General features: G+C 38.7%; 1 protein-coding gene across 42 annotated transcripts in view; it reads left to right on the plus strand.

The window, feature by feature from the left end:
* Positions 1-12405, plus strand: part of RIMS2 (regulating synaptic membrane exocytosis 2) — a gene marked incomplete at its 5' end in the record, with an annotated part of 298413 nt that overhangs the window by 55492 nt on the left and 230516 nt on the right. For 24 of the 42 annotated variants that reach the window (XM_084864496.1, XM_084864498.1, XM_084864512.1 and 21 more), the window contains one exon: positions 435-446. The exons of the other annotated variants lie outside the window; for them this stretch is intronic. In XM_084864496.1, the coding sequence (XP_084720622.1) occupies positions 435-446 (12 nt within the window). The remainder of the gene's footprint in view (positions 1-434; positions 447-12405) is intronic. 42 annotated transcript variants of the gene reach the window in all.

Raw genomic sequence — 12405 nt, forward strand, 5'->3', positions numbered from 1 at the left:
TACACTTTGTCTACTACTTTTGCTAATATGTGATGATATTAAAGGTAAATAGTGATGCAGTGTTTATATGGTTTTGTACAAAAAGTCTTTTTACCTTAACATGTTTCAGTTTCTCTTTGAGTTAATTGAGTATTTAATTAAGATTTCATTTATGGAAAGAGCATTCTCCTTTTCCAGATGTTCAGGTATTTAATTGCTTTTGTAGAAATTATTCTAATTTATATATTTTAATACATTTTAGTATATAGTGTGCTCTTAAGTTTTTTCTCTTAAAAAGTTTGGATTTTAGTAAAAAATTAATTAGACTTTTTTTAGAGTTTTTATTTCACTAATAAACTTGAAACTCTTATTTGTTTTAAGAATGGGATTAATTATTTCTTTTTGTTTTGTCTTTTCTGTCCTTTCTAACTTGCTTTCGTGGATATTCACACCAGGAGGACAAAGTGGTTAGAGTCTTTTTTTCTGTCTAATATTATTTTTTTCTTATTGTTGTTATTGCTAATTTTAATTTTATAGCTATATTTAATTTACATACTTTTAAGTTGTAGTGCATGAGAATCACTATACATTAAGATATTTTAAGCATGCTCTCTGATTTTACTGAAAAACATTTTATTATGTTACAGATAAAAAATGGATTATTTGATTCTTAAAGAGGCCTGCTTCTTTAGAGTTTAGTATTTTTAAGGAGACCTGATAGCATTTTTCATTGTGTTAAGAATTTTTTTAATCTTATAATATTTTCCTAAAGTCATCATTGTACTGGTCAGAGTTTTTAAAAGAAGCTTCTAGTATAAAGATCCAGTATTTGTAATAATGAATAAGTCACAATAACATTGAACATGGATTTTTCTGAAGTATCTATATATAGTTGAGTATAAGTATTTAATATATTTTTCTTTTTCTTAATGTGTTATATAAATTGATAAAATGTCTATCTTATATCCTCATATTAAGTATTAGGCAATTATAATTTTAAAATACCGAGGTTTAGAGGATTCACTCCAGCTTAGGTTTTAATATTCTGCCCATATTTGTCCTTAGAGGTCAGATTTGGATAGAGAATGGTGACTTCCTGCAAACACAGATAAAATCTTTCTATTCTGATTCTTTTAAAAAAACAGTTCAGCTTTTTATTCTTTACATTTTTATAGGTCTACTTGGTGTGTGTGTGTTATAATATTTTATAGCAAACTTGAGATATTGATTACAGCAATGAGTAGGTGGGCTGCAGACAGTTCTGAGAAAAAAAAATGCAGGCTTTCTTCTCTCTCTTTTTTAAAAATTCTAATTCTTTTTGATGTGTCAAACTAAACTTGAGGTCTGAAGGTTTTACCAAATTCAAATTGGCATAATACCCAAAGAGGACACTCTCCAGCTGAGGTCTTCTGAACGGTGACTCTTTTTTTTTTTTTTTTTTTTTTTTTTTTTTTATCAATTGGAGCTTTTTTATTCTCCTCCGTCTTTAGTTACTAGGTTGAGGATAATGTAGGTGGTGGCAGATACTGATGTGGTTTTAGAATGTAGTCGCTGAGCAAAAAGATCTTCAGGGTTGCTTGGTTCGTTTTCTTTGTTTGATTTTTTTTTACCTGTAGGAATTCTGTCAAAATTTTGAGGCAGTTTTGAAGGTTAATTGCTGTAGACATGTCCCAGACATCTCCTTCATCAAGGGCAGATGCTCTAGAGCAGCGGTCGCCAACCTTTCGGACCTCAGGGACCACCAGTTGGTGACCGCTGCTCTAGCTCACCGACCAACCTTCTCCTGGCCAGCCTCACTAGCTGGCTCTGAGGTAGTGCCATCCACGTAATTCAAAGCCTTTTGTTTCAGTCTTCTTATATTTATTCCTCTCTTCTTCTCTATAGCTACTTCTGTAGTTTTTATAATGAATTTTGACACCTATCCCAGATAGTAGTTACTTAATAATAATTCAGCTATGATTTTCACTTACTGACAAGATTTTGTAATGTAACAGTCTATATTTTATACCAAGGATCGACTCACATGAAATGATGCTAATTTTATGTGGATTTCGAATGTTGTAAATAAAATTCAGTAGGTCGTTTTATGATACTCTCTGTGCAGTACTGTTCAATAGGGCTTTCCATAGTGATGAAAATGTTTTATGTCTTGCCCTAGTCGGTTTGGCTCAGTGGATAGAGTCTCAGCCTGCAGACTGAAGGGTCCCAGGTTCGATTCTGGTCAAGAGCTCATGACCAGGTTTTGGGCTTGATCCCTGTAGGAGGAGGGGGGAGCGATGTGCAGGGGGCAGCAGATCAATGATTCTCATCATTGATGTTTCTATCTCTCCCTTTCCCTCCCTCTCTGAAATCAATAAAAATGTATTTAACAATGTTTTATATCTTCACCATGTAATACAGTAGGCTCCCGTTGCATGTAGCTCTTGAGCACTTGAAAAGTAGCTAGTGTGTGTGGAGAGGAATCGAATTTTAAAGTTTATTTCATTTTAATTAATTTAAATTTAAATAGCCCTCTGTGGCTAGTGGCAGATGAAACCCCAAGCCTGGATAACAAGCATTCTATCTATGACTATTCAGCCCCTAAGGCAACACCCTGCACTCACATTAGCAGCATGATGTGCATACTAGCAGTGGAGATGAAAGATGTACAGAATGCAGGAAAGATGCATTTGCCAATGTCATTGTTGACATAGCCAGGGAGGATAACGGCCAAGGGACACCTTCGCAAAGGGCAGAATCAGGGAATATGAATGACAACCATCAGGGGAGAGCCTCTTGCCGACAATGGCTGAATCTGAGACTGACAGGATAACCAAGGAAATGAAGCCATTGTTCATGTAGGGGTTACTGTGAGCCGTGGACTGTTGACCACCACACACCTCTCCTTCTTCCTGTGTCTGAGGGGGAGTTTTTGTGGCGGCTCCCTCTTGTTTCTCCGTAGTGTGTGTTGGGTGTGTTGGGAACCGATCATTTGTCCTTCAGTGGATGGGCTCGCAATGACCCACACTCAACTGTGATGGAGGGATTTGCTCTACCTCAGAGGTCCTGGATCCAGAGCTAGATTTTATAACTAGATGAGGCTTTGGGGTTCTCTCCCTTTGGGAAGGGGTGACCGTGTTACATGTAAAATATATGTACAGAATGTTGGGTAGTTGAATGAGGAAACTGTTCTAGATCCTGCTGAATGGCTATCTCAACAGACATTTTCCACTTCTCTCTTATCATTTCCAAGAGAGGGACTTGAAAAACATACAATTTCTACCTTTCTTTGTAATTGGAAATGGCTTTTTCACACAGTTCTAGGGAACGAGATGGAGGAAATTTATAAGGGCTTCTTGGAAGTTACGATAAAAAAGAAAGATGTAGCTGGAACTACCTTTTAAAAAAAATAGTTTTTAAAAATTTATTTATAGAGAGAGAGGAAGTGGGCGGGGGGAGAAACATCGATGTGAGAATGAAACATCGATCGCCTGCCTCCTGCATGCACCCCACTGGGGATCGAGCCAGCAACCTGGGCATGTGCCCTGACCAGGAATTGAACAGGCAACCTATCAGTGCGTGGGACGTTGCCCAACCAACTGAACCATACTATCCAGTGCTGGGACTACCTTTTAATGCAAAAGTGTTGTCTTGGGCTTCAGGGGCCATTTGTGAAGATGAGGGAAAAGCCAGGAGTACTTGAGTCATTAGTCATGACATTGTTGAGCCACTGATCCAGCACCTTTCCCCAATGTGAGAAAAACGCCCAACCCAACCGTTCCTGCACTAGTGGTCAGATTTTCTGTTACTGACAGTCAAAAGCATTCTTAATGGAAACATTGGTGGATTTGCAGTGTGCGGCAGGGAAACCATACAAACATCTAGAGCTGTTCTTACAAATACAGCGGTGGAGTAAAGCTGTGCATGTTGATCATTTCCTTGGTACTCAGCCGTCTGCTTTTGCCTGTATATGATGTTGGAAGTATTAGAGTCACTTAACACACCTGCTCGTATATTACATATAAACTAACTCGGGTTACAAATGGTAGATTCATATGGAAATGTTGGACTTTTTAGGATGCGTGGGACAAATTAGTAAACTAAGCTTCCATGCCAAATTATTTGCCATAGGTTAGAACATGTAGCTGGCTGTTTATCTTTTAGTAAATATCTGGTGAGAGCATAATGAAATTATAGTTTTGGGAGCAAAATGATACTCATTTCACTGTCTAGAGAGAATATTATCCTATATAATAAAAGCCAAGCAACTGAACGGTGAAACAACCAGAACAACCAGTTGACCAGTCGCTATGATGCACACTGACCTCCAGGGGGAAGACACTCAGTGCAGGAGCTGCCCCCTGGTGCTCAGTGCGCTCCCACCGTGGGAGCACTGCTCGGCTGACTGGGATGAGCAGCGCTCCCACAGTTGGGCTGATCCCCGCAGGCCATGCCTCCCACCAGTGCACGAATCAGGCCTCTACTCTGTTTATCAAAAGACCACTTTAATGAAAATCTTAAATTATTTCTTTTTCTCTTTTTACAACAGTTATTAGTTCTCTTATCCAGTATCACTTGAGACAATAACAAATAAAAGATTCACCCATTGTTGGCAGATTATTAACCTTTATTGTAAACATAAAATAATGTTACTAATGGTAATGTTGGTGCGGTAAAAGGTGTGGAGGGATGATATGTGTCCTTTCTCACGTTTCAGACGCATAAAGGCTACCTGTTGGGCTGCAGTTGCCGTGGTGATATTCAGAGCAAGGTGCTCTTTGTTTCCACTGCTGTCTGACGCTCTTTCTGACTTAAGCACCTTATCCAGCTTCCATATCCCGTGCCTACGTTCCTGCCCATTGCCTGTTCTCATGTGGTGTTGCAATTTAGCATATGCTTAAAAGAGATTTTCGTTATAGTATCTTTGGTCGTTCCATTTCATCTAGGCAGTAGCTGCGTGGTGCTGCATTTTTGTAAATACTTCTAAAAAACAGTAGAGGGTTTGCTTTTGCATTTTTATTTAATCACATAATAACCTGTAGATGGCCTTAATAAAATTGTCCTTTAAATTGACTATAACAGCTCTATCAGGGCCAACTCTTATAATCACAAGTTTAACTACTTGTACTATTCTGTTTCTTTTATGGTAAGCCTGATTGAATGGAATAGACATCCTTTGATATTAGCTAAATTTTCCCTGCATGAGCAGGTGAAATAATAAAATAAAACATAAAGTGAGTTTATTATTTTAATATTTGTAATAACAGCATCATACAACCAAAATTAAAGTGGGAAGATGTTAAATTGGATGCTTTGATTTAAGCTTCAATATTATTTAAAATTTTTTAAACTTGTGTCTTGCATATCAAATGAGCCCGGATAAAACTGGCTGCATCAGGCCAGGTGATTCTTCCTTCCTTCACATCAGTTTTCCAATTTTGGTTCAGTCATTTAGCATTATGAGAAATTAGAAATGAAGACGAACCATTTAGTTAGAGGATGTAACAATCGTGTCTTTATTATCTGTGCATTCCAAAGGTTTTCTTTACCTGTGTCTCAGGGACTGGTTGTCTCCAGTAACAAAATGTAATATTTTTTTCCTTATGCCTTGAGTCTATTTATTGATGTAGCAAACAAGGTCTTTAAGTGCCATAATCATATACCTTAGGATCTGTTCCTTTTTTAGTGTTTTTTGTTTGTTTGTTTGTTTATTTGTTTTTTGTGTGTGTTTGAGTGTGTTTTTAAATATATTTTATTGATTTTTCACAGAGAGGAAGAAAGAGGGATAGAGATAGATGAGAGAGAATCATCGATCAGCTGCCTCCTGCACACCCCCTACTGGGGATATGCCCGCAACCAAGGTACATGCCCTTGACCGGAATCAAACCCGGGACCTTCCAGTGCACATGCCGACGCTCTATCCACTGGGCCAAACTGGTTTTGGCTAGTGTTGGTTTTTTTGTTTTTTTTTTAAATTAAATCTTTATTGTTGAAAGTATTACCTGTGCCCCTTTTTCCTCCCACTGACCCCTTCTAGGAGGGATGCTCTGTTTGATTGGGTGGTGGAACTAGATTAAAAAGTGCATGGACGATAAAGGTGTGCCCCTCTGTGCTTTATTGCCACAGACTCCCCAGGGCCGGATTATCTAAGAGCCTGTCTGAGTGTAATTAACCTGGTAGCTGACCAAATTGGGCTGCCAAGAATAGCTGCAGGTTAGCGCTAGCCACGGCCAGAGTGCCCGACCTGGGCTTTCAGAGAATAGGCAGTGACTCCTCAGGGACGCGTGTCTGCGAGGCAGGACGGGCCCCGGGAGCTGGCTTTTGTGTGGGTTTTATTTTTAGGTGTTTATCACGAGAGAATGTGCTGAGCCTTTTTAAAAAGCCAGCGCATTGTGCTTCTTGGGGTTGAGGGTGTGCTTATTTAGGCGCAGATGGCACCATGCGAGGCTCATTTTGACTTCATAGCATCGTATTAGAATGATGTGGAAAAAGCAGAGACATCAATAATTAAAAGTTGTGTTCACTAGGCATGCACTGAAAGTAGCCCATATAAATAGTCACCTTGGATATTTCTTAGTAGTGGAGTTGCTGGGTTGTATAGTAATTGTATGTTTAAGTTTGTGAAGAACTGTCAGACTTTCCCACAGTGACTGCACCATGTGCTATATTGATCATCAGTGTACAAGTGTTACAGTATCTCACATCCTTGCTAACACTTGTCATTTTCCTTAAAAAAAAAAAAAAAATGACATCCATTCCAGTGGGTGTGAAGTTCTTTGGGGTTCAGTGTTGCTGCTGCTGTCCAGCACAGCTATGGCTGAAATCAGATGTGCACCAAGGAGATTTGACACAGAGAGCCCAAGTCATCTGCTGCCTGAGGCTGAAGACAGAGTTCATAGGAAAAACTTTATGCCCTTGGTTATAAAAGACTGAGGTTTGAGTTCCGGCTACATGGCTTTTCAGCCAAAGACCTTGTCTATGTGACTTAACCTCGGTCGTCAGTTTCTTCCTTTATAAACTGAGAGGAATATAGTGTGGATTAAATGAGATAATAAATACACAAGAGTCAGAAGCATGCCGATAGCAGGAAGAACTGAAAAATGCTATTTATTGTTGTTAGTAGCAGTGGCAGCAAAATACTTATCACCTCTAAAACACACACAAAAAATGTGGGTCCCTCCACCTCCATAAAAAAAAAACTAGTAAGATTCTAAAACCAATTAGGATTGCCGAAACCGGCTTGGTTCAGTGGATAGAGCACCAGCCTGCAGACTGAAGGGTCCCAGGTTCAATTCCGGCTGGGCGAGTCTATTTTGAAGAAGTGGCGTTAGAAGAAGTTTAAGTTTAAGAAATTTGGTTCTCAAAAGAAATTTCAATCGTTGTACTGTTGATATTTGGCTCTATTGACTAATGAGTTTGCCTGATCACTGTTCTAGGTGAATATGCTTTCTATTTTAAGAAAAATTGAACTTGCTTAATTTTACATTCAATTTATTTAAATTATTTTGTAGTTCTTTAATTTATACATCATAAACTTTAAGTTCTTTTAAATGATGAAAAAGAAAACTTAAGTGATAGTACATTTATATTTACTCGATTGAATTGTTGATCAGTTAAAATGCATTGGGAAATAATTATTCTAATTAATATCACATTTTGTAATGTGAATAATGACACTCTTTCAGCTCACTTTAAGATTTTATTAAACTTATAGTTTTACCTGAAATTTTATTTTTAGAGAAAAAAGTGGATTAACAAAGGGGTGCAAAATACAAAGCGGTTGGGCCCAGTTTGACCAAAGTTTGACTAGAGCACCGACTAGTGGGCAAATGTGGTAACTGTACTATCACTTAACAGTTTTCTTTTTCATCATTTAAAAGAACTTAACGTTTATGATGTATAAATTACAGAACTACAAAATAATTTAAATAAATTGAAAGTAAAATTAAGCAAGTTCAATTTTTCTTAAAATAGAAAGCATATTCACCTAGAACAGTGGTCGGGCAAACTCATTAGTCAGCAGAGCCAAATATCACTCGCACTCACAGGAGCAGGTGATCTGAAGATGTAACATGGAGAAATTTGAAGATGCTTTTCTTGACGTTTGGGTTGATGCTGCCACGAGCCAGGGAACGGAGGTAGCTGCCAGAGCTGATGGCCGGAAGAGGCAGGAACTGGTTTTCCCTAGAACCTCCTGCAGGAGTGTGGTCCTGTTGACACCTTGATTTTGGCTCAGGGGTACTGAGTTCAGATCGGGACCGCTGGTCTCCATAGCTGTTAGAGAATACATCCCTGTTGTTCTAGACCAGGGGTCTTCAAACTACGGCCCGCGGGCCACATGCGGCCCGCAGAGGAGTCTGATCCGGCCCGCCAGGTTTTTTGGGCAGTGAGCTCAGCCGAGGTGTTACAGTAGGAATTAGTAGTTCATATAGTCCTGCCCTCCAGCTCTCTGAGGGACCGTGATCTGGCCCCCACTTTAAAAAGTTTGAGGACCCCTGTTCTAGACCATCAGTTTGTGGTAATTTTGTTACTTCAGTCATAGGAAACGAATTCACTGCCTTTTTTCCGAGTTTGCCGTTAAGATCTTTCCAGTCTTATAAATTGGGTTGGGAGACTTTCTTCCCTCCCCCCCTTTAGATTACACCCTCTAATTGGTTAAATAAAGAGTTCCATTAATAAAACTCCTGATGTTTTTGCCCCATATAAGTTAAATTTTGTTCTCTTGATGCATAATTTACCTCTGATAGGCATTAATTACTTCATAGCCTGTTAGTGAAAAGTCATCTCAGAACATGTGTATGTGCTGATATTTGTGAGACATAGTTCAGTATTGTGGATTTATAAGTGAAGTTGCTATGTATATAAGTGCTTCAAGTGAAAGTATCAGTCCCTTGTACTGCTTGGGGTAGATTCAGGCTTCTTGAGCTTTAAAGATTAACAAACCATTAAAGACAGGAAAGAAGTAAACAGAGTTAATTAGGTGTTAGGATAGGAGGAAAAGAGCACCCAGTATGTACAGCTCAGAGCATATGGGAAGAGTAAGTATTAATCATAGAGAGTCTTTAATGCAAATCATATACCATGCCGTATGCTCATTTATTTTACACCAGAGGCCTGGTGCACAAGATTCATGCATGGGGGAGGAGGGTGTCCCTCTACCTGGCCTGCACCCTCTCCAATCTGGGACCCCTTGAGGGATGTTTGACTGCCGGTTTAGGCCCGATCCCTAAACCAGCAGTTGGACATTCTTCTCACAGTCTGGGACAGCTGGCTCCTAACCGCTCACCTGCCTGCCTGCCCGCCTGCCCGCCTGCCTGATTGTCCCTAACTGCTTCTGCCTGCCAGCCAGATCACCCCCTAACTGCTCCCCTGCTGGCCTGATCACCCCCAACTGCCCTCCCCTGCTGGCCTGATCATCCCCAACTGCCCTCGCCTGCTGGCCTGTTTGCCCCCAACTGCCCTCCCCTGCTGGCCATCTTGTGGCGGCCGTCTTGTGAAGATGCTCTCGCGTGATGCCACGTAGGCTTTTATTATATAGAATTACTATCCGCTGGGTGTTAACAGATGAGGAAAACAAATCTCAGAGCATTTCCAGGTCTTATTCTCATTTTGGACTCCACAGGAATAGATTTACCTAGTTCACTGAGGTAAATTGGCAAAGCCGATCATGATCTCCGTTGACCTATTTAGCTACGCTGAGGACACACTTGTAACTCATTTTCCACTGAGCTGGAAATGTCTGCCATAACCAGCGGTTCTCTAACTTCATCAAGTATCAGAATTACCTGTAGGATTTGGCAAGCCCCCTCCCAAACCTACAGCAAGCAAACAAACAAGGAAACAAAAACCAAAACATATTTTTGGGTCCCACTCAGAATTTCCGATTCAGTAGGTTTGCACATCTAATAAGTTCCCAGGAGATACTGATGCTGCTGTTCCAGGGATATTCTTTGAGAATTTGTTCTAGAAGAGGTTAAGTTACTTGCTTACCTTGTGATAAATAATGAAGCAGCAATAGGTGGTTTCTGCAGATGATCACGATTGGCTAATTGTCTGCCTCCCAAACTTTCATCATTTCCTTTTCATTGTCAATTACCAGGCAGGAAAGGTTCTTATTCTTGAATATTGAGTATTATTTATTCTAGATAAATTCATATCACGGAATCCTATAGCATGGATTATCACTGTATCATGAACAGTAATTGTTTAAAATTAACAGAAAAGTTGAAATCCAAACCTAATTTATTTGAACATTATTTTGTGCTTCTATAATGTGTACCTTTCCCTTTTAAAAAAGATCTGCAGTACCTAAATTTGTCACAAGATGGCATTGAAAGGCTGAAGATTTTGGCTGAAATTTGTGTTTTGAAAGCATTAATGGGTTAGATATATTTATATTTCATGTGTATTCAATCCAAAAGAAATCTGAACTACGATGTATTTTTTAAAAAAATTGAGCGATATTTTAGTATTTTCCTGTAAAACACTTTTTTATTTACTTACAAAAAATAAAATAGTCAAATACATTGTCATTATTGATGACTAATTATTTCAAGAATCTAAGAAACATAAATCTTAATGTAATAGCATCAAATATTTTATAATGTATCCTCCAGAAGGACTTCACATAAATTTAAGTTAGTAATTGTAGAAGGTCTTACTGTCCTATGATTTATAGGTCTTATTATGCATGAGATGACATTAATCTTGCCTGCAATGAGCTTTAAGTTTTAGTATGGGAAAAAGAAATGTATATACGATCCAAGAGAGAAGAAAATAATAAAAGTGATTAAATTCAATGTTGTATAATATGGAATTACACAAACAATATGAACTGGAATAATGGGCAATTAAACAAAAAATTTAAATGGTATTTTACAAAAATATCCTTGTATCAGTTGAAAATACTATGTTGAATTTTTCTTTTAATGATTATGTTATCATAATTTATTTAAACATAAGGAAATGTTTAGCAATATGGAGAATTATGTAAAATTAAGTATTTGATATAAATAAAGCATCAGAGTCTCTCACTTGAAATATGAACTCACCTTTTATTTTATGAACATGTGATTTTATTTTATTTTTTGATTAATTGAAAATTATTTTTTAGAGGAGGGTGAAGATTTTCCGGTCACACAGATGTTATTTATGATATTCCTGGAATCTGGAAAGCATATCTATATTAAAAAATAAAGTGTAGAATGGTGGTTATCAGGGTATTGGGTTTGGGAGAAAAGGGGATATGCTTTAAAATGGTATAGATTTTGATTGTTGCAAACTGAACAAGTTTTGGAAATCTGTTTCACAAATAGTGTGAATGTACTTAACACTGTTGAACTGTGCACCTAAAAATGCCTAACTAGAAACTATGAGCAATTAGTAGGTTTTTATTGAAGATCAACAATGTTCCTAGCTTTATTTAGCTACTAGAGGCCCAGTGCATGAATTTGTGCATGCGTGGGATCTGGTGGCCTTCCCCAGTCAGGGCCTATCAGAACCAGGCCAGCCATGGGAAGAGGCCGCAGGAAGTTGGCAAGCCGGCCCCACCTCCAATCGGGCTGGTTAGCTGGCCACAGTGCACTTCATAGTGACTGGTCATTCTGGTTGTTCTGGTCACTTGGCTTTTATATATATATATATATATATATATATATATATATATATATATATATATAGATTAGGAGCTACTTAAAAGAAACAAAATATCCTTAGGAAGCCTATAATATAATTGGTGATAGAAGATTAACTTAATATACTAATATAGTAATCTACTGAAAGTCCAAATATATTAGGCATTGTGTTAGACATTTATTTTTTATTTTTATTTTCTTAAATTTATTGGGATGACATACTGTCTAATAAGAGTAATATGCAAATTGACCATACCTCCGCCACACAAGCCTTGCCCACCAGCCAATCAGGAGTGAGTATGCAAATGAACACAATCAAGATGGTTGCAGCCACAGAGAGAGCAGAAGGCTTAGGTTTCCTCAGCAATGGAGGAAACCAAGCTTTCCACCTGTCCTAGCCTGCCTTGGCCTTCGCTTAAGGCTACAAAGTTTCAATTATAGAAGATAAATAAATCCCAACAAAAATGGCTGTGGCCACAGAGCATGCAGGAGGCTTGGCTCCACTCAAGGCTATCAAGTTTCAATTATAGAAGATAAATAAATCCCAGATACCAGGGCCTTCACTTGGGTCGCCGGGGTGTGTGGCCAGCCTGCAAATTACCACAGGCCCCTCGTCCAGGCTGCCCCCTGCCTCAAGGGAACCCCCACTCTGATTTGGGACCCCCTTCAGGGCAGACCAGCCGGCCCTCATCCATGCACCAGAACTCTATCATATCTAATCTTATCTAACGAAAAAATAATATGCAAATTGACCATCACTCCAACACACAAGATGGCTGCCCCATGTGGTCAAAGATGACTGCCCCCATGTGGA

This window comes from Pipistrellus hanaki, assembly GCF_964339955.1.
Source record: "Pipistrellus hanaki genome assembly, chromosome: 17".
NCBI lineage: Eukaryota > Metazoa > Chordata > Mammalia > Chiroptera > Vespertilionidae > Pipistrellus > Pipistrellus hanaki.